The 26,835-nt window shown below is 41.4% G+C and overlaps 1 protein-coding gene across 3 annotated transcripts in view; it reads right to left on the bottom strand.

The window, feature by feature from the left end:
• Nucleotides 1–26,835, bottom strand: part of TBXAS1 (thromboxane A synthase 1) — a 263,129-nt gene that overhangs the window by 212,239 nt on the left and 24,055 nt on the right. For 2 of the 3 annotated variants that reach the window (XM_032105667.1, XM_032105665.1), the window contains exon 3: nt 18,758–18,948. In XM_032105667.1, the coding sequence (XP_031961558.1) occupies nt 18,758–18,855 (98 nt within the window). In that variant the 5' untranslated portion in view covers nt 18,856–18,948. Of the gene's footprint in view, nt 1–18,757; nt 18,949–21,512; nt 21,928–26,835 lie in introns of those variants that run through there. The other variant, XM_032105666.1, reaches the window with a different exon arrangement.

Raw genomic sequence — 26,835 nt, 5'->3', positions numbered from 1 at the left:
TCTTTCTACCGTGGAAGGAAATGCCATGTGGGCTCTGGCACAGGCAGTGGAGAGTTGATGGCAGAGTATCTCCAGAGGGAACCACTGTGTTATAGAGATGTTGAAAACCAAACAGCTACCCAAAATTGAGAGAAATACAAAGACTGAAAAAAAATAGCAAAACACAGGTTCATCCCTGAACAGACCCAGACCACAGACAGTTTTACACAGAAGTGGAATCCAGGGCAGACCCAGGTCCCACACTGGAGGCTTTGCCCTCTTTGCTTAACACCAGTAACATGGGCTGCATTGCACAGAGAGGTAGGGGAAAGCAGGCATTGAGGAATTGGCACTGAACATGGAAATGGAGCATCTGTCAGTCTCTTCATGCAAAGCCTGGGAACCAGAGGGTCCTCTGCCAGTGCACACAACGAGTCACAGCGACCTGAAGTCACCCATCTATTAGAAGAGACTCTGATCCATGGTTAGTCACAGGATATGCTGAGTTGGAAGGGACCCACAAGGATCATGGAATCCAATTCCTGGTCCTGCACAGGACCATCCCCAAGAGTCTCACCATGTGGCTGAGAGTATTATCCAAATGCTTCTTGAACTCTGTCAGGTTTGGTGCTGTGACCATGTCCCTGGGGAGCCTGTTCTAGTGCCCAGCCAGTGGGTGATACTCATTTTTATAAACTGACACCAGAATAATTAACGTAAATGTCACGAGAAGTTCCCCTAATGCCTACATGCACACTAACGTGTGATATCCAGTAAGCAGCTGTGTTTTCACACAGTTAGATCAAAGAGGCTGTGGATCAAGGAGGTCATGGTTTGGTTACAGTGTCTAAACAACTAAATCAGTGGGTACCGCTGGGCCTGTCACCTGATCTCATTACCCTGATCTCACCAGCTCTGGAATTTAGTGACCTTCCCAGATCAATATTTCAGAAATGACTGAAGTTTTAGAGTATGCAGAGATTCTCTCAGTGTTGGCTAAACAATTATATCAAAAGTCCAGGAAAGGGGAATACTTGTCCCCCCCTTCCTGTTAGCATACATTTCTCAATTGCTCTGGAATACAGCACACACCCGGAGGGAGAAAGGATTTTCCTTTGCAATCTGAATCAGAGTATTTTTTTCATTAGAACATTTTGGAGATTTTTTTTTTTTTTATCAGATTGACATTACAGCCTCTCTTACATTTTTTACCCCATGTTTTCCAGGACTGTGTAAAGACACACAGGAAGTTTTACTCCCCGATTTTTTTTCTCATTTTCCCCTCTGTAAACAGAAAGTCAGGCTCCTTGGCTGTCAACATCTAATCACGTGCAATCGTATTTCCTTTTGCCAACTTTCATTGTAATATCATGCAAGCAAGGAGGAGGAATCCAAGATCAGTTCATAGCCAACATACTGACACTACTTTGTTTCCTATGCACCTGACACATGTTTGCCTGGTTCCAGCTCACCAAAAAGCCTTCACTGACCACATTAATTAAATTGAGTTTCAATCTCCAAGCTTTGGGTTTCTTTCTTTGTTTTTAATTTTGTTTTTCACAATAAAAATAACCTACTTTTAAAAACTTGGCTAAGGCTTCTTCCTTAAAGTTTTATTAGTTCTGCTCCACAAGAATAAACCTGGCAACAAAATCTCACAGCTTTATCATGAATCCCTCATTATTTGGATTTTTCTGAAAGCATCAATATTAAAACTGCATGATTGCATAAGGAAGTGAAGCTTGGGCACAGCTAATGAGCCCTAAGCAGGGCTTATTTCTAGGCTTGTGGTTGTTTGGTAGAACCAAAAGCAATCTCAAAGTCCTGAAACCTATGAGCAAGTAAAGACATGCTTATGGCTTGAATAGCAAAAGTGGGAGTCACCAGGGTTAGGGCTCCCCCCTACTCCTTGCCAAAAAAAAACCAAAAAAACAAACTGCAAAAAGATTGCACAATATTTTGGAGTTTGAATAATGAATTTAAGCATTCAAAACCCTGCAGTTGTGCATTCTGCCGATAGCAATGGCAAGTGTAAGAGGCTTTCCTTGCCACCTGGAAAGGTAACACCCACCCCCAGCAGCACTGCACTGCAAACTGCCATCCCTCTGAGATGGCCAGATGGCTGTCTCAGCAAAGAGACAGGTCTTGAAAAGCAAGGACTTGCGCCAGTGGAAAGTCTCCCGTTCTCCAAGAGACACATTTCCTGCCAGAACTGCAAAAGATTCCCCCAACACTTCTGTTCCCAGCATTCACACACTGAACAGTAGGGATGATGATTATTTAGGAGGTTTGGCTGTTACCAGAGCATTCTGTGGAAGAGCAGTGACATTTCTACTGCAAACTAGGCTTCCCAAGCCTACCCGCAATGCTGGGATGTACAAGCCCTGAAACTGATTGAATGCTGGTAATCCTGCTGGGACTGCCACACTGACTTGCCTTCTCCAAGTTAAAGGGTATAAAGTGAATTTATTCTGCTCTGTATTTCAGAGTTCACACTTCAATTTAGAGCAACTCCACGGAGTTCAGTCGTGCTGATCTTGCTTTACAGCAAGGTAATAAAGATCATAATCAAGCTTTCCATGCTGCTAAGGTATTTCTTACTTGATCATGTTGGAAAGGTGTATTCCTCTCATCACAAAGGCATGCATAGCTAGATACCACGTTGTGTAAAGATTACTTCTCCTGATGTGGCTGGCTCTGACTTTAACTGGGGAATTTGAGCACCCTTACAGACTAAGCATAAACAACAAAATGTTCTTCAGAGACAAAAACTAATTTAAAAGAATCCATTTAACTTGTATTTGACAGCTAGAAGAATGCTGGTTACTTGCTTGCTTTTAGACAGTGAGGCTAATGACCCTTCAAAAACAACTCCAAAATGTGCTGTGGTGACATTCTATAAATAGTAAGGGCTGGGAGTTCCCTTTTAATTTCTTTTTTGGTAGTCAACAGTAAGGAAAATTAAGATTTCAGTAATTTATCTCCCTCTTCTTGTGCATTCATATCCAAGTACCAAACTTCATATACTAAAGCAAAGCCAGAGCTGTACCCATATTCACCTGTGCCACTGCTGAACTCTCTGTTCTGCCTAGGGAACTCCTCACACAAACCATTAATATCTTGGTGGTTAAAAAAAAAAATCATATGTTTGCATATCCAAGTTTATGAACTCAGAATTATTCTGTAAATAATGTGTAAAAGTTGGAGGTAAGGGAAATGAAGCTACAAATGAATAGCACAACAAATGACCTAATGAAAAGATACACTGTTCATGTAACTGCTCCTTCTAATATTAAAAGAAAGGATGGGTGAACACTTGTTAGAAACGTGTCTATTAAGAGACACATTTGCAAGAATCAGTGTTTTGTACAACTTTCTTAGGCCAAATTTCAAGTTTCAGTTTATACAGGCCCTCACCAGGATAAGACTTCAACCAATCCAAGCCATAACTGAGTTTACATCTTATTCTGAAACACAGTCAAGATTAAAGACATAATAAATTCAGGAGCTGAAGAAACAACCAGACAAAAAATGATGGATCATCTGGGACTTCAGCTGAGGACAATCCCAATTTGTTTTTTGCTTCTGCAAAGAGATTAACTCATTGCTAAAGGAATGACCCTAATTACTGGGCTTCCACTTTGATTTTTTTTTTAGATAAAGCATGCACAAAAATATTTTTAAGGGAGAGAGAGGGGGGGAGGGAGGGAATGGGGGGAGAGAGAGAGAGGGAGAGAGAGATGCTCATAGGAAATGTAAACGACAGCCAGCTAGTAATTGAAAGAAATAATTGTTTCCCATTATCTCTGACAGGCAAAGCCTAGATTTGAAGTGAAATTGCAAAAACACAAATTATGCAAGACGTGGCTTCCATCTAAGAAAAAGAAGACTGTTTCTCTGAATATTGCAGTTTCAGAGTTGAATGCACCCATCTTGGGACAAGTTGCTAGCCAAGTTGGACCACATGTATTCCTACTCATTTTTGAACACTGCTAAAAATGCATTGGATTTTCACACAACTGGTAGCCAAAGCTTTGTCTGAATAGACATTGTCCATGCAACGCACGCATTTAATTTAAAGTATATTATTCAATTTGAAGACTGCACTACTCAGTGAGATAATGCCCTGTAGTTTCAACTGAATAAGGTTTCATAAACAGTTCAAGGAGAGGAAGGCTAGTGGGAGACTAGTTGAAATTAAATAAAGCCTCTGAAAATAATTAATTACACCATGTACTACCAAAATCTCCTAATAAAAACAGAACAGTCAGAACATGTCTGAAGCAAAGTGGCCAGCAGATACTCCAGGGAAGGGATCTGGCCCCAGGACTGTGGCCTGGTTGGCCAGTAGGAAAGTGCTGTTGGCATGCTGGGAGCTGTGCAAGAGGACACGCAGGCATGATCAGGCTTGGCAAGATTAGGTCAAGTGAAACATCACATAAACATGATTGCAGAAATAGCATCGCTGACAATCTCCATCAATGCATCAGCAGGCTGAGCATTCAGAGTTTCGCTGTCCTCGTGCAGATCCTCAGCTGAACAAATAGCCATGACCTGCTGAGATGTGGTGCTGTGGCTCCAACAGTGCCTGTGCTACCTGCAGCCCCTCAGGTGAGGTACTATTCTTACATGAAGGGAATACAGCCTGGCACCTACCCCGGGTCCTGACCGGATCGGCAATGCTCGAGGTGTCTCCGTAAAGGAGGAAAAGAACCACTGCCACCATGGGAGGGATAACTTAGATGGGTTGAAGCTCACTGCCTTGTCTCTGCAGTTGGAAGCACTGAGCTCTGTGCTTGGGCTGCTTAAACAAACTCCTGCTCAAGCGCAGACTGAAAGTTCTCCCCAGCTAGTACAGACCTGAACTTCTTCCTGTTCCATAGTTTTAATAGCTTGTACAAATAAAAACAGTAAAACAAGCAATGGTCTTGGCCCACCATTTAGCACCTGGTTACACTTCAGCTCAGTTCCAAGCAACTACTAGAGCCTAAGGGTCAAGACAGAGCATGGGGAAAGCTGTGATTGATTGACTGATTGATTGATTGTGTTTTCATAGATCTTTTGATATCCAGCCCCCCCAAAATTCTGCAGTACTCCAGAGCTGCTCTCCAGATTCAGTGTGACAGGACTCAGTGATGTGCTGTTGTCAATAAGTGCATACACTTCATGCTTACTTGCTTTGCTTAAAGTACAAATCATAAATAGTTGTATGTGACAAATTTCCCAGTATTGAACCTTCACGGCTGCCAAGCAGCATGCTGCAGAACAGAACAGGGAGGGCTATAATTTTCTTTTCTTCGTTTTGTTATTTGACCTTCAATTTTTCACTTGTCCTTGGATCAGTCTGGAACTAAATATAGTCTTTTCAGCATTATTTATATGTTTAACCCAAAGCTCCCCACATGTGTCAAGGGACTATCACAACACTGTTCTAAATTGTTTTAACAGCTTATTTTAAATTGAAAAATGTCATTTTTGAAAAACCATTGTCAGTTAATTATGATTCCACAAACTCCTACCAGCTCTCTTGTGTCTTGTAACAATTTGCTCACAGCCTCCAAGACAAAGCCTCCAACTTGCTCAGAGAAAGCTCTTGAAACTGCCCAGCCCTTGAAAATGCTGACTGATCTTTAAATTAACACAATGATAATGATTTTGGCCACCAGCTATTTACAAATGCAATGCAATTTACAAACAAAACCCCCCCTAGATGGATCAGCTGCATCCTTGGGGATCAACAGTCATGGGGTTAAAACATCCCTTAGTTTGTAGAGAAACAATTCACTATTTGGAATTGGAACCAAAACCCACCACATTCAAAGGAAAGTCATTAGTGTCTGGTTACATACAGTAATTCCTCCTGAACTGAGCAATATATTTTTCAGTCAAAAGGTCTTTCCCAAGCAAGGAAAAGACAAAACAGTCACTGTAATGATCCTCTGTGAAACCTTGAGAAAGGACATTTTCTGCCTCGGGGGGTGGTTCTCTGGTGTCTATATCAGCTACAGACCTAACCAAAACAACAAAGAGCTAGGTGGGGGGACAGGTACAGGGGCACACACAGATGCAGACAATTTCTATCACGTAAGAGAAATTTCCCCTATATCATCACATTCTGCAAACAGCATCAATTTTCTTTTATTTACATAACCAGTGTGAGCAACTTCAGAGAAGGATTTATGGTGCAGCTTGGGTTTCTGTGTGGGTTGCTCTTTTACTGTATCAATATTATGTTCAACAACATTTTTTAGTCAGAAAAATGACCGTGTGAAAGTTAAAAGGTGGGAGAATTATGTTCTCAGGTAAGAAAGAAAAAACCCCACAATACTGTTTTATTACTGGTCTAAGCAATGCAAGCCAAATTCAGCCTATGAATTTAAAGGGCTTGCACTAGTAAATCAGCTTAGAGCTGTTATTTAAGAGTTCAGAATTTCTTGGATAATTAATGAGACAAGCTGTCCATGTAAAGTTTACCTAAATGGTTTTACATCTTACAGTCAGCTCTATAAGTTGACCCAAAATAGTGTCACACAGAAAAACAATCAGCCACTGCTGCCAACAATTGCGACAAAATTTCCCACTATTAACCACCCCCTTTAAATCCAGATTTTCGAAAGAACTAAGCACCTAAAATATTTTACTTCTTCGGAAAAAAAAAAAAATAAAAGAAGAAGTCAGCTATGTTACAACACAGCTTTCATTTCCTTAAAGCTCTGAGTTCAAACTCCATAGATGTGTAAGCCTAAATGCTCAGACATAAGCAAATATCCTTGGGAAACACTTTCACAAATATAAGTTTTAAAAAAAAAATGATTCATGTGCACTTGTCATTCAGGGAAATTTCTAGTCAACTTTTTTTGCTGCTCCCTAACTTTACCAGGGCAATTGAGCAAAGTAAACAGAACTCCGTTCTCACGCAAGTTTGAGACTCTGTTTCAATGATTCAGCAAACTCAGGTTTAGGGCAAGAAGCCTCTGATCAAAACCATCTCAGCCATACCACCCAAAGAATTGATCTGGTAGAAAAAAGTTCTTTTAACTGAAATTTGTTAATATGGAAAAGTGAACTTCAAACCAGATCAGGTACAGCCTTTGTTCTCCCAGTAGCACAGCAGAAATTTTATCAGTTACTTGTCTTGCACTCCAGTTAAACAAATCAAAGTGGTGTCATGTGCCCAGCCCTGTCCAGCTGAGGTCTGCCTTGGAGAATGATCCGGTGCTGATGAGTGTGAACCCGCAGCCAGCTGCTGCAGTCACAGATCCTGGAGTGGTGGGAAGAGACTGCAGTTTTTCAAAAACACAGAACAACACATCAACACCAGAATGAAGATATACAAGCCAAAACTGAGGCAGCGTCATAAAATACACTCAGGGCCAATAGCTAATGTCTCTGTTATAAAAATCCTATTGGTTTTACCCAAGGTTATTTCCTTAGCTGCCAGGAGTCATTTGACTGGAGATGGGATATGGGGGTTGCTTTGGGCACTGAACATGATCTATCCAATGATCAGATCAGTTACGTTTGGCTGCTTATTTAGAAGCTGTTTGTTCTGAGTCACTCGCTATGTATTTATATATAGGTGTAAATGTATACATACATGGATACTTGCAAGGTGTTTACATGAAAGCTCTCAGGAGCTTTTTGGATGTCAAACCACAGTATTTTCCCTCAGTTCTAAACTGTGCTTTATCAAGATGACCAAAAGTAATGTTGCCAAATTTTACTGCCCTCCTACCCCCCTCCCCCCGCCCCACTAAGTTCCAAGTTCCTTCACGTCTCAGAGGCTACTATTGATGGCAAACAGACAGTCCATTAACCTAGCAATGTTCAAACTTTTATCACCTTTCTCTGCCCCTGCAAGGATAGATACTACTTCCCCAGGCTCCAGCTTAGGAACATCTGGCTTGGCCACCCTCCTCCTGTACAGAAGCACATCTCAGGAGGGGGAGGTGAGCAGAAAGATTCTGCTGAGATAAGATATACCTCCAGCTGCACCTCTGCCAAAGGCTGACCTGCAACTACTCCTTCTTGAGTTCTTGGCATACACTTTATCTACCAGCTCCTCATCCAGACAACCCTCTGCTCTTTCCCTTGCATGATCTCCTTCCATAGTGCCTCAGGGTCTCAACCCCCATCCCCCTGCAACTCTTGGCCATCCACCTGAGCTGTTGAGCTGTTCACCACGGCCAAACTAAAACAGGAAAGCAAGAGGTGCCATCAACCAAGGGCTTACAACAGGCTGAAGGGGCCAATTCCTATTGCCTTCCACCAGTCTCATGACTGCAACAAGCTTGTGCCCAGCCACAAAGCTGCTGCAGCACTGGAGAGATCTCCTCGCTGACACAGGGACACCTGCAAGCACACACAGGGCAGCAAACTCTGAGCAGTTTCACTGTACTCTCCTCTCTGCCATGTTTATGAGGCACTCAGACTCACTCAGATTATTTCTGTCCCTCATCCTCCCACGGACAATAGTCCAAACCCATTCAGAGGGAAGATGCAGTGGTTGTGACTGCAGAGTTCCTCCAGCATATCCTCTAGCATTGCTAAATTACACACTATTAAACAACCAAGCATCTCAACTTTATTAGTAATCTTATTAATACAGCACTGTAAAAGACAAAAAAAGTGGGGCTTTTTGGTGGTTTTTGTTTATTTTTTTATGATGAAGCTGCCACTGTCTGGAGGAAACCTGTGCTTTGCACACAGAAAGGCACACACGTATTTCATATGGTGCATTGCAAGCTGCACGGAATAGAAAGCAGCTGGAGGAAAATGGCTATAGAGAAATGGTTCTCCTGGGCATCATCTGTTGATTTGTTTTGTTTATAGAAGGAATGAGATTTTTATCTCTGCTCAAAGTATAAAATGCTTCCATGGCACTGAGCTCACTGCTTGGCTATGCTCTCACTCAGGAACGTAAATAAAAAGGGGGAGAAGGAGGGAGAAGAAGGCTTTACTGCACAGAATCCCTAGCAATGTCAAAAATTAAATAGAAAATGTCCACCAGTGACACAGTTACAGCTTGAAATAGGAACTAAGTCACCAGCTACCATGGAAATAAAGGCCTCCTTACCATGCTTGTTAGTGGCTTGAGTCTCCTAAATCTGAGGAGGCAGGTTAGGGATAAACTACCCAAATCCCAACTCTCAAATCTGAGACTGAGTCCTGGCAGGATGAACATACTTACACTGTAAATACCCCTGTCCTTACAAGATTCATGGCCTGTGAAGGCACAGGTTCCTACAGTCCTTCCACCATCTTGTGCCCACAGTTAAAATTCCAAGCTTGCTCTGAAACCTTGGCTGGGGAGGTTCCTCAGTCCTTTGTGCCTGACACCCCAGGTCTGATGGTCTCTTTCAGTCAATAACAGAGCTCTGTGTCCTAGGAGAACACCAGATGGCTGGTTTTCCACTCAAATTGAGAGCACATCCATTTATGTTACACAAAAGTTGTATCTCAGGAAAGAAAATATATTGTGAAACCAGCGAATACTTAACTACTGCTAAAAACTTAAACTTTTTAAAATTTTAAAACACAACTATTGAGAGACACAACTACAAAAACTGTGAGAAATTACCTGAGGACTAAAACTTTCTAGTATACAAACAAATTTTAAAATACTATTCTTCTGAAATGGGAAAGGCTCGAGGTTTTTTGCCATAGCTAGGAATATTCTCCTAAAACTGAGGATTCCTTATCTTTGCACCACCTTTCCCTAACTCTGAAGAGGAGATGAGAGAGAGCAAGCCAGACACATAGAAGTGAAGGCTGCTGAATATTACTCCAGAACAACCCTGTTTCATGAGCTACAGAGGGGATCTGAAGTCTTTCTGCAACCGAGAGGTTTTTTGTTCTTCCTAAAGCTGTTGGCCAGAGCTCTAACCTGAATGGCTACTGAGCAACAATTGGTCAACTCAGGGTCCCATACTGAGAACAATTCATCATAGCTTTCAGAGACATTAATCAATCCAGCACAATGGTGTTACAGTCACTGAAATCTGTCCTAAGATAAACATGCAGCTCCTCAGTTTTGCTACCATAAAGCTTATACTGAGAACTCTCTTGGAGAGATTGCTTGATCTCAAGCCATGATGAGTATTTCAGAAAATCTTAAAACAGAGATTTGTTCAGGTCTTTGGAGAACAAACAGGTCATATCGATATTTTAAAGATGGAAGAGGGCCCTTGTAGTTTTGACCACCACCATTCTCTGTCTGTCATGCTAGCATGCAACCCACTGAGGATCCTTTAGCTGCTCATTCCTCTCCCAGGATGGCTTTATTTCATGTCTTTCCCACATTTCAAACCACATGCCTCGACCTCTTCAATTGTTATAAGTCTACTGAGAGGGTGTTTATATAAAAGCTCTTTGGAGCTTTTTGGATGCAAAACCACAAACATGCACGCACAGATTACATCAGATTTATTGCCACCAAGTAAGTTAAAACAATACTGAGGGTTACAGGTTCAGAACTCCGCCAAAAGTTCTCATCCAAGGGCATTCATTCAGCAGGAGCCTGTGATCATACAGTTACCAATTACTCATCTCCTCTAAAGTCCACTGCCTTTTCATCCTTCCCATGCCCCTCAACTCATAAAGAGCATCACAAGGTTTTTAGTAGCTGAAAGGGATTATTCCTTCCAAGGAAGTAGACTTTACTTTGTCCATACAAGCAAGCACACAGCCACTGCCCCATTTCCTACTCCCAACATACATCTCAGTTCAGCTCCTTTCTTCCAACCTCAATTTACCCAAACATACTTGACCTCAATCTGTAACAACCCACTACAAATTCACATGGAGTCATATCCTGCTGTTCCCAGTCATTCTTCCCAGTCCCTTCCAACCCGTTGCTGGGCATCCAGCTTCTTTTCCCACCCAAGCAAAAAAAGCAATATAACAAGTTCTGCCCTTTTCCTTGTTTGTCGCTTCCTTGCTCCCCCAACAGCTTCAGAGGTTCTGCAGAACCATGAAAGCAGCAACTAGCTGGGAAAGAAACTACCAAAGGAATGGATATGGAGAATCTCCCACATGCTAGATAATCCCTTCATTAAAACTCTTGTATTCCTATTGACCTGCACATCACTCCAGTCATAGATAACACATGTCAAATAAACAAGTAAGGCTTAAAAGAAACTGTCAACAGTCTAAGCAATGGCATAGAAAGCGAGGGAAGGAAGAGGCAGACATGGAACATCATTTTCTCAAGCTCCTCCGCTATTCCTGGGTAAGTGAAATAAATGCATATCCAAACCCAAACCAGAAAATATTTTGAGCTCTTTCAGCTGTCTCACAGTACTTAGCACATACTGAGCTCATGGAACAGTAAACTTTGTTTTCAATAGAGAAAAAAAAACAAAAACAGAACCAAGGAGATAAGAGAGAGAAAAATCCATCTAAAGATTTTGGGTATGTCAAGGGGAACTGATAAAAAACAATCTCTCAATAATATGTCAATATTTTAAAATATTTTTCAGACAGCTCCATTAAATACTGTATAAAACTTCCCTGCAGAAGATCAAGGCATGGCAATCAAAGGCATAAATTACCTGTGAGCCAGCAGACAGGACAAAACAAACACAGGCACGGATGAAGTCTGATGCACAGACAAAAAGGAGTGAAGACGAATATGGGAAATTTTTTTTAAATGATAGGAGCAATGTTAAAGGAGACAAGAAAAGAGACAACATAGATTTCAGCACTCTGAGGAGTTCTAACCTGTCAAAACTGCCCACTGTTTTAACTTTTCATTTAAGAGGGAACACAGGCAGGCTGGCAGGACACTTTGTGTGCTATCTGAAAGTGGAGTGACAAAAATCCACACACCTTGAAGCACAGGGGGAACAACAAATCCCCCCAGTGCAGGGCAATCACAGGAACAGCCAGTATGCACCCCTGGGGTTCAGGGAAGAGCAGAGCTCATGGCAGTGTTTGAAGCAGACCTGAGAGGCCCCTGTGAGCCTGGCAATTAAATGCACAGACACAGCGAGAGACAGCGCCAGTGCAATGGGATGGAGTGCCCCACTGCTTGCAGAGCTTTCTCTCTGAGGAAGTTGTTTACATTGCCTTCTCCCACCATCTAATTTCAATTCCATTTAAAGCACCACCAGCAGGGTATTAAGTTCCTCATGTTCCTAATACTGTCAGTAGATGGAGGCAGGAGCTCCTAGAAGATAATTTGGAGTACCCAAAATCAGTTTGAGAGGGACCCAAATATCCCCAAGTTAAACAAAGCAACCTGCCCGAAGGCAAAAAGCAGATCAGAAGTTAAAACCAAACTGCTGGTCCAGAAGAGCTCAGTGAAGCTCCAGAGCAGACTCTCAGGCAGAAGTTGCCTGATGGAGAAGTCAGAGTACTTCCCTCCCTTGCTGGTCTCTCCTGCCTGTGCAACCCAGCTGAGACCAGACCCAGGCTATTGCAAGCCCCACAGGAGGGGGAAGCAGAAATGGGACGGCTCAAGGGCTGTGTCCAGCTCCTATTTGCTCTTGCGCCATTTGTGTGCATTAGCCAGCTTTGCAGCTTGTTCCACTGGACATGCACCTGGAGATCACAGCAGAACACAGGTAACTATACTTGTTTCATGAAAGGAAGCCATCCTATCCCTGCCTGTCTGCCTTTACATACTATTAAGGCTCCAATCTCCATGCACTAAAATCAAACTATGCTTTAATTTGGGATTTAATGAGGAAAGGCATGAAAAAGTTCAGGGAAAAATGAAGACCACAAGGAATTAATAGGCCGGAGATTGACTTTTTTACACAGTGTTTTTAGGGTAAAGTGCACCTTCACAAAAGCAAAAAGCTCAGCAACTACTTGAGGGCCTTCAAATAAACACTGCTGGACACGTAATCTCTAAACTGAAAACAAAACAAAACTTGAAGATAGACCGTTTCTGAGTTTTGCAGTGCAGTGCAACCAAGGAAAACCAAAGCTGCACAGCACTGAAGACCCAGCTACATTTGTCTGAATAACCAAGGTGTTATAACAGCCTCTGAGGATACCCCAGAGAACCTAGCTCTGAAGCTGTGATAGCAACAACAGAAAACTGTTCTGCTTCTTCCCCAAAATGTAAGATAATTTTGCTTACCTAAAAGCAGCATAATCAGGGCACTAAGTGAACTTCATTCTGGATGATCAAATCTACTTTGTTTTCAGAGAAATAAAGTATTTTGTCACTTGTGGTATGGCACTTTTCCAAATTATAATTCAGTAATTCAGCAGTATAATTCTGCTCCTCAGGCTCACCTAGAGATGCTTGATTTAGCTCAAAGACAAGGCCATATATTGCACAGCTGTGGGATCAAATTATGTTTGACACATTCGTGGGAATTCCAGATTTGCTTGATGTGAAACTGCATGACAAAGACAATTCAGAATCTTTTTAGGTTTTTTCTGTCATCAACATCAGTTTGCTGATGTTTCCTGTTGAGTCAGATCCTTCTAGCCTTTCTAATGGGACATTCAAATAAAGAGGAGGGAAGCAGAATGATTTCCACTGACATAATGGCCATTTTAGGAAATAACCAAAACAACCACCAGCTGGGGTTAACAGAATATTAAAAACCCCAAAACTTCCCAGCCTTCTGACCCTGTAAACCTGATGCTGGGTTCACTGCAAACTGAGAAGCTACAAGGTTGTCATAGGAGAAGACTCATTAGGGACCATAACCTTAGGTCCCAGCTCAGAGGTCAGACATTGCTGGTCAGAAGGATGTGGGAGATGGAGACAAGTCCAGCAGCGAGAGCCCAGGAGCAATACAGGAGCACCAGCCCCCGAGCACTCGCTGCCTACGGAGCTGTGCCTTCTGCCAGAAAGAGAAACGAGCAGGCTTTGACACCTGAGCATTAGGATGCCTCTCTGAACCTCTCACCTCAAAGAGCCTGATATAAGAGCAGAGCTGTACATCCTTCTGAGTGTTTGCTGATGCTCCACACCCAGGCCTGTTTCCAGCCAGAGTGGTCCTTGCAGCCCTGTGCCTTTGATGGCAGCAGTGCCAGGCGGAAAAGTTAGGGCCTACCTACCCAGAAAGGATCCAAGTTTTGTACTGCCTGTCCCTGGATCTGTCCAGAAGCATTATCTGGATATGTTAGCGGGAATAATCTACTTCTCTTATGCCTGCACTCAGACCATAAGCCTAGATCTCTAGCTGTCAAACATCTTTCATAAACAGTGATCTTTTGAGGGGCAAAAATTGGTCCAAGGTCTAGTATTAGGTGGCATTATTTAGAAAAAAAGAAGGTTTAGCTAACTCAACCCCAAACAGCAAGGTTCTGCAAAACCAGAATGAAGCTTTTGCTGAAAAAAGATTACCTCTAAACATTCCCTTCAGAGCCCTTTCCAAAACCACAGATGCAAAGTAATGCCAAACAAGCAATGGTATTGAAGTCACCTGTACGGAAATACTTCCTTGTCCTGAGATCAACTTCTGGCGTGGGTTAGTACAGGTATGGCACCAACTGATGAACTGTAACACGTGTGTCCCATGTCTAAGAATGTCCCCCATCCACCTGTATGCAAATGTCTACACTTAAGGTCAGAGGAGGAAAAATATTAAGTTCAGTTTTCATTCGTTTTTATCAGAGACTGCAAATTCTCTGGGTCAGGATTGATTTGTTCTGCACTGGGTGGACAGTACCTTGATCTAGGGGGACCCCAATCCCTTAGTCTCTCTGTACTTGTCCGTAGCACAAGCGATCATTAATATTACTTCAATGTAAAAATGACATCTTTCTGAATTACTTAGCTTTTCAGAAACAGACAGGAACACCACTAGTTTATGTTTTGCTATGTTTGAAAGCATGCAATTAGACATGGATCTTGCAAACATAAACAAACACTCCCATCCAACCTCCATGTTTCTAAAAAACCCCAGGTTTGTTTAGACAAGGGGTTGATAATCCAGTTTGAACACAGGTATCTGAATGCTGTGACAGCTTCTTCATAATGCTCAGCTTATGGTACATTAAACTTTAAAGCAAGATAAACTCCTGCTTTCATTTTATCAAACATCTACCCAGACAGCAAAAAGAAAGACACAAAGCAATGTCTGCAGCTACAGCCAAGTATGGGATATCCAACTCAGCATATGTTTGAAATTAAAATGAACAATATGTTGCATAGATATACTACTGTATTTTTCAATGGAGAATATCACTAGGATTTGTAAATGTTAAGCTCAGTCTTCCCTTAAGAGTTTGGTTTTATTTCATGCCTAAAAAAAACCCCTGAGATTCACAGAGATTAGGCAAATAGAGACAGCAGTGCTCACAATTGAGAAAGCAAGTGCTCTTAAAAGAAACTGCTCTGATAATCAGTTTGTGTGGAAGAAATCACAAGGCAGGACATGGACAAGACATTTTTTAAGAGCGCTAACTGTTGTGCCACTGGTATTACTGAACTGTGGTAGTTAGCCATATTATGCCTTTCTGTGGTCAATAAAGCAGTAGCCTGTCAATCACAATAATAATGATGTAGCAACAGACTTCGAAGAATCCATGATAAGAAATCTGCAAGAAGAGACTTTTACCTACAGAGAACAAGTAGTAAGAATGGGGAGAGAAGCAGATAACTAAATCCTTCAGGAATGGGGGACAGCAAAGAGGCTTGAGCAGCCTCTTAACAGATTACCAAAGAACAACTTCCCATTCAAATCCAAATAAGACTATGTACCCAAAAAGCTTCATAGCTCTTTCTACTCCCAACATTAAATCAACTACCATAAAAAGCCTCTCCTTAGAGCTGACTTAAGGTCATGTAGAAGACAAACACTGAAAAGTTATAGTTGCTCCACTGATTTAAAAGTGACACACTACGCTACAAGCAACACCTTCATATTACACTGATGACAACGCATGAGAAATCAGAGATGTGCTATTACATGATTTGTTATAAAGAGTTTTTGATGATCTTCATTGTACCATAAATAACTGCACAAAAAATTATCAAATCATCCAAGTTTCTTCCTAAGACTTATAACTTCAAGTTTATTTTATGCAGCTACAGCCTCTCCTCCCTTTCCCAATCAACCCTTTCTTCTCTCCCTCTTTCATATGACCTCACCATACCCAAAAATGTGAAGAGATTGGCCTTATCACAGCTTAGCAAGATACCACCTGCCAGCTGAACTGGACAAATCCCAGCTGGCCTTACAATACACACACTAACAGGGACTGAGGCTGAGCCAATGGACAGCAGCTCAAGGCTGTCATTTAAATCACGGAGTACCCCCATCCACAAAAACCATGCTAAGGAAAGAGCTCAAAAACATGAACATTGCCATTGCCACATTCCTATTCTAGTGTGCATTAGAACTTTTGATTCTCTCCTCCACCTGCAGCTGCCTTCTGTTGAGCCTTACTAAGCCTTTCACAGCCAATAAGGTGGACAAACTGCCCGTTCTTTGCACTCATACAACAGTTGACACAACGTGACCCCGATCAATCATAAGCTACAATCGTAACAAAATTTACAATAGCAAATATTCATTCCTCCCTTTCCCCAGGATTGCCCTTCTAAAAAGATACAATCCTGGCAGAAAAAGCTAAAAAAAAGAATAATTCAGTAGTTATTAAAAAATTAGGATAAGGCTTATAAGGAAAACCTCAAAGGAACTTTAAGAGTTATTACTTAATTATTACTCCTGCCATACGCAACACTCATGTTTTCTAACTCCTAGAAGAGCCAGATAATCAGGTATACAACATGACTGTAATAAAAACATTCCCTAGAATTAGAGACCTGCATTTCTATTAGCAACCATTTTACACACAGTTTAAATAATTCCTTGAACCCAAGGTTTCAGTCATTGTCATGAATAAAGGAAGATGTGAGCATGCATTGAGTTTTACTGATTTGTTTAAACAAGCATGCAGTATAAAAAACTTTAACAAAATAGACTCAAATTAGAAAGCTGACAAGTTTGAACAACAACTACCATGCTTACAGATGTGTTTCAAGACTTTAACCTTACGGGCTCAGTCACTGCATTTTACTGAGATAAATAGATCTGAACAGCTCAGCCACCAGGCAAACCTACCAACAGCCCATAGCTTATTTCATTGCAGGTTTAAGAATCGCCAGCTTCCCATTGGAAGAGTGATCTATATGCACCTGTATTTAATAAGCTACTTAAAAATCAACTTGAATCTGTAGATCAACAAGATTGGTTAGTAATAACCATTGGCAGTTAAGAGTATAAAACACTTTCCCCACATAAAACTTTGGCATACTTTTCTTGGTGCTTTCACAGAACTCACCTTCCACCAGACACACTGAATGGGGTGTCCCTACTGTTAGACAATTTCCCACCTCACTGCTAAGTTGAACTTTTTGAAACTTTTATGGTAGGCACTCCATTCAGCAGTAACTGACCACAGCCATGAGTCTGGTTTAACTCTGCAATTAGAGCTAGGTTTGTTAATGGCCAGACCAAATGTGCGCTAAACCTTAACTTTAAGGGGAGGAATAGTCTTCCCCAAACTGAACCAGAAAATGAGGCCCTGGGCAAGCACACACCAGACGGTACCTGACATTTACAAGGAGCAGTTCCCGGTCTTCAGAGGTCTTGGCACATCTGGACATGTGCTATGTGGAAGTATCGGGCTATTTCAAATGACTCACAGGTGGCCAGATCTCACCAGCTGATCTGCTGCTTTTCTGAACTATGGATGTGCCTCTGTCCTCCCTCTCTCCCCCTTACACGCCCAGAGATGCACAGGTCTGCAGCTAAACAGCATGGTCTTACTTAATGACCTAGAGCTGCCATTCTTTTTCCCAGTAAAATTCAGAGGAAGTAGGACTTGGATGTTTGTGATGATTTGGGCAGATCTTGCTAAGAAAGCAGGCTCACCCACCTATTTCATACAGCAACACACGTCAAATATGGGTTTGACCCTTTTTAGTCTCCCTAGACCCTCCCTGGACACAGAAGGAAGCTGAACAAAGCTCAACAGGGTGAAAGAATGACAAAATATATGCAAAGCGATCTGTCATTTACATTGCTACAACAATTGTGCTGAACTCATGGTGCCATCACTATTCTCTTCCAGATTACCTTTGGATTTCTGTTGGATTTTTTTCTGCAACAGTCCCTGAAACCTTTCCTTGAACACTCATACAACTGAAAAAAACCCCATTCTTTTACTGGAAGGCAGGATTTGAAGAGACATACAAGTAAAAAAAGTCAGAAAAACACTCCCAGTTCAGGTAATTTAATTTCTGAAATAAACTGTCAGGACAGGGTGAGGGTTTTTTCATTTCAGCACAGCTCACTGCAATGCCTACTGTGCTAACCATTAAGGCTGCTGTTATTCTGATTTGTATCCACTAGTCAGTGTGGAAAGAACAAGAGAGGAAATTCAAGCAGCAGTTAAAGTGTCTGTACACTTAAGCCAAAGAACAAGAGTGCAGCATAGTACAGAGAAGAGAACCAACAAGTACTTGTTTTCTTTCTGACCTGGACCAATGTTCCTGCTGCCCAAAGAAATTAATAAGAAACCAACAAATAAGTTCTTAATTTAGAATAAGTTCTTAATTTTTGTTAGCAGTTGGTAAAGCACTTACAAGACAGTATTTCAAGGAGAAAATTCTCTAAAAGCATCATGAGTTTTCTGAGTATTTATTGCACCCTCTGTAGCCAAACCAACTCCCCCTCCATTTCCCTCTTAGGCAATTACCTTCCAGTTTCCCCTCATGGATAAAAGACTCTACAGATGCTGGTGGAGCTTCAGCAGGGTTTGTGCCTGATGTGCAGCCCACATCACTGTTATCACTTACCAATACAGCAGGACCAGGAAGATCGCCAGCAAAGCCAGGGTAACTGTGGTACTGTTCATTTCTAGGGAGGCAAGTGCCAGGAGATCTACAGGCTCCATTTTCCTCCACTACAGCTCCAGCCTTGAGTGGTGTGTGCAGGGGAAAGCCTCTGCAAGGGCTGATAAAGCCTTCCACAGCTAAATGAATGACATCTGCAACAAAACAGGAACCGAGAGAGCAAAAACGTGTCAAGCACAAACTGCAAACCTTTCCTCTTCTCATCAACTGCACACTCTGAGACAGAACTTGAAGGTTCCCTGAATGGTAGAATGTAGCAATTTCCCCCCTCCCACTGTTGTTGACTGCCATGCCAGTAAATATTTACATACCCACCGCTTGAGACATCAGTGTTGCTGAATAGGTTTTTAGACCTCAAGTATGGGAAGCTGGGGAATGTGTGGGGAAAAGTAATGGGGAAGACAGCCTGACCATCTTACAGATCATGGGAGAAAAATATAAAGGCACTTCAGGGGTGCCCTGACATACACACAGTGGCATTTTCTAAAGTAACAAAAACAGAGCATTTTTGCAATATTAAACTTCATTAGCACTTAATTTCCAAGCTGGTTATACCTTGTAAGAATGGAAAAAGTAAACTTAAAATTACCACAACCAAAAGGAGGAATTAGAGGAAAACTGGTCTAATGTGACTTCTAGAATGCATATAAAGATAGAAATAATGAGCAGAAACCCTCAATTTTTTGGGGTAGTACCAGATCCATAAGTCAGTATCTGCCACACTGATGAGTCCACACTGACAGCATTGTTTGGCTGTATCATCTCAAGTTCATGAGTCCTACAGCCAATTTTCCTGGCTCAGTGCACTTTCCCCCTTGGGGGTATCACTAACCAGTCTCTCCAGAGATATGCTGGCTACCCTTAGGTTGTATTTCTAGTATCAGATTTAACATCAATATGGTCAAATCTACTATCTCTGCACTGTGGCACAGTCAGGCTGCCACAGCCCCTTGAACAACCCGCACACAACCATCAAGTTTTGACTGCAGTTCTGGAAATGGTTTGTTCTCCATATATGAATTCTTCAGCTTTCTTCCATATTTTCCTGCCTGCAAACCTCAATCCTGTTTTAAGCATCTGATCCAGTCCAATTAGAAAGGTAAACCAAAAAACACACCTTGAAGCACTTCTATGAGAGCAGTCCACCAACCTGCTATACAGTCAAGTAACCAAATTCCATGACCGAAAAACTCTTCAGGACAACATCAGAAGCAGCAGCTTGCAAGTAAACACCTCTGCCCACGACGAAATTCCCTGTACTGTCCAGTATTGTTTGTTACTTATGAAACTATGAATACTCATATATGTGCTGCAGAGTTCCCACCCATCCTAAAAAACATATTTGAAAGTTAAGGAAATCAATGTTATGCAAAAATTTAGTTTTTGAATTATATGGTAACCTTGAGAACCAGAAATTCTGTAAAATCTGATTCTCATAACACACCCGATGAAGAGTGGTTTCTTCTGTTACTACCCCAAGACAATAGCTTAGATTTAATGTGCAAGGCTTCTCCAATATCACTGTATTACATTTCCTGCTTTTATCAGAGAACTTAATAATATAGGTATCAAAAAAGTAAAGTCTCTAACACAATGGAGTTTAATTTTAAGAAGATTTGGCTCTACTCTAACTGAATCACTGCTATTTTGGTTCCCTGTGCTTCACAACTGCATTAATTCCCTTCCAGCCTCAGATCCTTACAGAGTAAGTAAAAGGTGTTAACCAGCTCATCAGCTCCACAGAACAGCAACGTGGTTCACAGAAAACCTTGCTTCATGTATTAACAACTCCATTGCTATTCTAGGTCAATAACAGCTCTGCTGGCTTGCTGCTGCTGGCAAATTCTCCAAGAACAACTGCAACAAGATTCAAGACCAGTGACACAAGGAATTAATCAGTGGGCACAAGCTAATCCCAACCAGCAACCAATCCTGTGGGACTTTCAGAAAAAGAAAAAAAAAATCAAGCATTGATATGTGTCAAAGTCTTTTCAAAAAACTAAACCAACCATCACAAGGGTAGAAGACAAGAAATAATATTCCAATTTCACTTTAATTTACGTGGCTTTTTACTAAAAGACATTTTTCTGCACATAGAGGACAGATGTTCTCCTATTAAAATCACCTGCATGACTCCTATCAGCACACACAGGTCAAGTACAGACCTCACTTGTTTTTCAAGAATCACTGGAGTGTTTTCCCAGTCACACTGAGACATAGGACGTATGAATAGTTCTTAACATACACTTAAGAAAGAAAATAGGGTCTCCAGTTTGGAAGAGAACACATAATCAAGCTTTTTTTTTCTTTTCTTTCTGTCCTTTTCTGTTGCTGATGTTGGGCTTTGTTTTGTGTTACTTTTTAAGCCTCATCCCCTGTTTCTTGCTGAAGGATTTTAACTTGGCACCGCCAACCATTAAGAAGGGTGGCAAGCATTGACTCCAAAACTTACCTGGAGCACTTCCCATCACAGGCAGAGGAACTTAACAGCTATCATCTCAGAGTTAGGGACCTAGGCTCTGTGAGGAGTCGCATAAATCCTCATGATGCTTTGCAGGGTGGGGAAAAAAGGAGTCAGGGATGCAGACAGCAATGAAAACAAGCTATTTATCAATCCTGAGATTCTCTTTACAAGTTTTTTTTATGTGAGAAATGTCATCCTAATTAATAGTTAATAGCACAGATATTTTTCACCAACCTCCAAGTTCCTTTTGTGGAGTCGCGCTGGCCAGTATAGTAACGGTATCAAAGAACTAGGGAGACAGATACAGAGTCCTCCCTAACAGCATGCTGGAGGAAGCCAGAGACAAGCAGAAAAGAGCCTTTTCCTGTCAGACTGCTGTGAGTCAGCACTGCTTGTATTTGAATCCACAAGGCTTCCCTCAAGATTGCATCTACCAAGGTTTGCAGCTCCTCGACACGGTGCCATCCACACTCTTCTCTTACGTAGCAATTAAAATCCACAGACCACCACCTTGTTCGTCACAGATGTTGACTAAAACCTGCACTGAAGACACCCATCTCATCCTTCATTCCCCACCACTGCCTGGGAGCTCCCTGGCAAACGACAGACCTCCCAGACAGAAGGATTTCAATGCTGAACAGCCAGAGCTGCAGCCTGCACGCACATTCGCAGCAGTAGCTGTTAAACAGGGAAGTACACAATTGCATTCAAAGTCTGAGAAGCTGAACTGTTCCTCGGAAAAAGAACAAAAACTTGGCACCCAGACAATCCAGGTTTTACAGGAAACCTTTGTGCCTCAGAGCCTTGTCTGAGTCCAGTAATATTTTCTGTAAATGCTCTTCCAAAACAATGCATTTCAACTTCCAAAGGAATACAGCTGTGGCTGTGAGCCTCAGCAATGCCTGACATGCACAGGTAGTGTTCGGACATGAAATAGAGAGTTTATTAAAAAGCAGGACTATAGACCTTCCCAGTAAACCTAAATCACGTTAAGGATTTTGACCTGTCTTCAAAGCATATCAAATGGAAAGTGTAGTCTCATATTTCAGGAGCTACTGACTACACCAGCTAGACTAACCACACACTCCTGCTAATGACCAAATTCAATTCCTCTTGTGCTATTCTACCTCATATATTTTGGGTCTATAATAATCTAATTAAGGCTGAGCCACACCAACTTTATGATAGATGAAGGAAGTCAGGGAAGATGTTAAGTTTTAATTTTATAGCAGTTTGTGTCTATAGAAATTTATAGCACAGTCTTCAGATCAACAAAATCCTGCTACAGACAGCTTAGCCACGGAATACTGCAGACAAATACCACAGAACAGCTTAAAAAAGAGATTAATCAGTGACTAGTTTATGTATAAGCTTTAACAAAGCCCATGTACCGAAATGTGTAAGTATATATGAAAATAATTTATCTTAAAGCAAAAACCTTTCCAGAGCCAAAATGAACTCTCAGCGTCTTCAAGGTAGACCAATCAAAAAAAAAAAAAAAAAAAAAAACCAGAGGTACTTTTTTTTTTTTTTTAATTTAAAACAACCTTAATATCCAAAGTACTGGAAATATTAATGTATTGGAATAGAAGGATTTACAATGGCCATCTGTGACTTAATTATTACTATCCCTGTTCAAGGATTGATTAAGCAGATTAATCAGATGATTCTGTACTCCTGCATGATAAACTATGACAAACTACCGAACAGACTGACCACCAAGGCATCAGAGCCTACTAATAAAGACCCTGCTCTACATTCAAAACAAACAGGAGCACCAAAAGGACACCATGAGCTCACGGGAGATTCTTGAGTCACCTTGAAAAAAGTCACTCCAATAAAGTGGATCTCAAAAGGCAAACACGGTAAAACCACACTGAGGAGGCCACTTTCATGGCACTTCCAACTGAGAAGCGGAAAGACATACTTCTACACTTAAATTGTTTTGCCAAGTCAGAACCTGGTTATATTAACCTAAATGCTTCTCAGGAAACAAGCACACAGTTTAAAATTCTAGGAAATAGCTAAAATATTATGCAAACTTATACTTCATTAACAAATTTAATCTTAGCTGACTAGAAGTTATGGTGCTTCAAACTCAGCCAGTATCTTAGAGGCTAAAAAACTCATTATGCTAACTAAATGTAGTGCCACTGTACTAGGTCCCCTCTAAAGCAACAAGCTGTGAGATATCCTAGTTATTTCAAAGAACTCCTCTTAGAAATAGCACAGGTTTTGTGGTCAAAAGGAATGACAGTTTCTTCCTCTTGCTGTGAGAGTTCGGAATGAGTTTCAAAAATAAAGTTACCTTTGCTAATAGTGACATTAAGATCTTACAGCCCCTGTGAAATTCCAGAGAAAGCAGAAATTAGTGTAACATCTGCTGCCTGTCGCCAGGCATTTCTAAGCAAATTGACTTTATTAAATAATTGGTAACTTGTTTATATTTCTATAGCTTGCTGTAGAAACATTGATTGATTCAAGCAATCCTATAATTTCATTGTCCTATAAACTTGACTGGAGATAAATAAGGATTTATGTTCATGGATCAATAGCTCCACAATCACAGCAAAAGCCAAAAAACCCTGCCTAGACTAGTCTTGTAGTTGCAGAGAGACATATAAATGTTTGCCTTTGTAAAAATATTATGGTAAGAACTGCTAAGTTATAATTTCTTTGGTGAAGCTCAGTTCATAAACCACCATGAAAAATACCTAACCTTATTTGTCTGATTGAAAACCTACTGTAGATAACAAACTCCAGGCTTGAATTCTCCAAACTATGCTTTGGTGCTGGATCACAGGTCAAAAGAACTGTGAAAAACTTAACAGAAGTACCTTGTTCTATAATTTAATTAAACAAACTTATTGACTAATACAACACACTTATCAATACCCTGTCAAAATTCAAAATCACAAATGGGGAAGGCACCAACAGTCTCAAAAAACTTGAACCTCAAACAAGGTAAAGAAGTGTTCTTCGCATGAGGTCCACCACTGTTTTTTTCCAAATATCACACGCTCCCAGAAGAAACTCCACAGATGTGAATGGAGAATGTGCCCATGGGTTATGGCCTTCAGCCTGACAAGAATGCTAGAATTCTTCCCATCTGGGAACTAACGGTCTAAAATCAGAGGGTTTGGATGCAATTGTCCCTCTGAGATGAGTTAGAGAGCAAAAAGAGAGAGCAAATGAATGTGCAATGTATTAAATGATACAAACACGCCAAAACCAGAACAGGTACTACACCTCAGGCACTACCACTACTAGTCTCTGCACAGAAGAGGCAGTAAACTGGCAAAAAGGAGAAAGAAAGTTGGCAATGAAGCAGGTCAGACTAATACTATTGCCACAGCAATGGTTTTCATACCTCAAAAAGCCCAGAAGCTATTAGTTTACATCCACATGTAGAAATGCAACCTGACTGCAAAGAAGCTCAAACTGGCAGCAAAACGAATCACTGAGGACCAGTTCTTCAGCAGTTCTTTAGTGGCATCTACAGAACCACTTCTTAAGATGCAGAAACACCCCTTCACAGGATGCTCTCCTGAAGAACACCAGGTGCAGGGTTTGGTAATGCTGCTCTGACTTCTGTAGATGTGGCAGGGGAAGCTGTTGCCCTGTTGCCTCACTTGCCTTTGAAAATGTTCCCCATGATAAGCATTTCAAAATGACAATAACTGCACTGTGAACAACCATAATGAATATTTTCAGATGGCAGTAAGAATACAAAATTTATGGGGCACTGAAACACACAAAGCTGAGACAGGAAGATACATAAAACCTTCACAGTGTGGGGCAAACGCAGGGACAATATAAAGTATACTGAAACACCTTATTTTCACTAATACCCCTATACAGAGCATATTTGCTGCCTAAATGTATGCATCACATGATGAATAATTCTTGGTAGATCATGCCAAATATTCTCAAAGGCCTTCTTACCCATAGGAAAGGGAGCACAGATAACTACCATGCAAACTGCAGCCCCCTTATACACGGCAGAGGAGCACATGCAACATACGGGCAGCTTTACTCTACTTCAGCCTTTTGTGCTTTCCCATTCATTGGGCTTTTTTGCTGCAGACTTTTCTGCTGGCCACTTGTACACTAATTCACCAAATCAGAAATCCCTTCAGCTATCTCATTCTCAGCAGACATACTGTAACATGGACACGCATAACCAGTGAGGGGAGAGAAAAAAAAGAGGAAGTGGAAAAAGGAAAAAATTATGCAATCACAAAACCAGCACTTCCAAATCCCAAGTTCTTTCTGAAGTCTTGGTTGAGTTTTTTCCCTACAGCACTGGTTGTTCATTTGTGCAACTGGGACAAATACAGGGGGAAAAGACTGTCAAGCTCAAAGCAAGGAAAAAAGTGCTCAAAAGCTGTGAAACTCAAAGGATCAGGGCTAAAATACTAATTAAACTATTTTAATTGCTCAATTTAAAAAATTGCATGTTTGTCCTGCAGTCTCATGAATCTGAGAGTAAATTTGTGATTTCTGAATTCTTGAGCAATACTTGCTCAAGGGCATGAACCCAATAAGCTGACCTATTAGCCAAGGGAAGAGAGGTTAAGTGGAAGACTAAATAACCTGATGTTATGAGTTGAAACAGCAAGAAAAACTTAGTCTCAACAAGATTTCAATCCTGCTGACACTCCTTTTAACTTCATCTCTCAAAGTGTGCTGTAGTTGGGATCTTAGCCTAAAGTTTACAGAGTCCAGCCTCCTTCCTACCTTCTGATGCCTTCTACCAAGTGGCAGATAAGCCTGGCCTTATATTGTAGCTGGGCTAGTGCGAGAAGGAAATATGTATCCTTCTCAGGGTATAGGGAACTTTCTCCTCAAGAGCCCCTGCTCTGTCTGTGGCAGCTCAAGCTAACTAGAAATGCCAGGAACTACCCAGATGCATGACAGACTAGCTGGGTCTACTTCAGACAGCCCAGGGACAGAGGGAGGTTATGGTGAGCTGTAATTCAGAGGGGCCCCCGTGGATGCGCATGAGTATTCTAAGGGTGTAGCAAGGAATTTTTGTAAGTCTGGTGCAGGTAGATGCTCTCTGTCCTCGTGTGATGCACTCAGCTCTGTGGAGGGGCAGCACCAACTCCAAACATGAAATACTGTTTTTCTCTCAGTATATGTAACTCCAATGAACCTTACTGAAGCACTGAGGGTACACTGAGAAGATTACACTCCTTAATGCGCAGTTACAGCTGTACTGTAAATGCAACATTACACATTTTCTATTATGGTTCAAGACCACTCCGCTCTTCAAGACTGTTATAAACCTCAGAAAACAGGGGTTTATAATGGAAACACTGAAACACTCAACTCTAAAAACCCCAGCAGAGAGGAAATACAGCTATAAATTCAGCTTTTCTTTTCCAGCATACACATTGGCAAGTTATGAATAATACGTATTTCTACACTTACAACAGACAGACACACACACTGCTTAGCGTAACCTCTGCTGTGGAGGTGGAGGATGGAAAGAGCTCACAGTGGAAAGAGCAACCTTTCTTCTTGTGTTTTAGTCACTGCAACTGCAATAATG

This window comes from Corvus moneduloides, chromosome 4 (assembly GCF_009650955.1).
Source record: "Corvus moneduloides isolate bCorMon1 chromosome 4, bCorMon1.pri, whole genome shotgun sequence".
Taxonomy (NCBI): Eukaryota; Metazoa; Chordata; class Aves; order Passeriformes; family Corvidae; genus Corvus; species Corvus moneduloides.
Note: the sequence above shows the minus strand (reverse complement) of the source record. Positions and strands in the feature narration are given on the sequence as shown.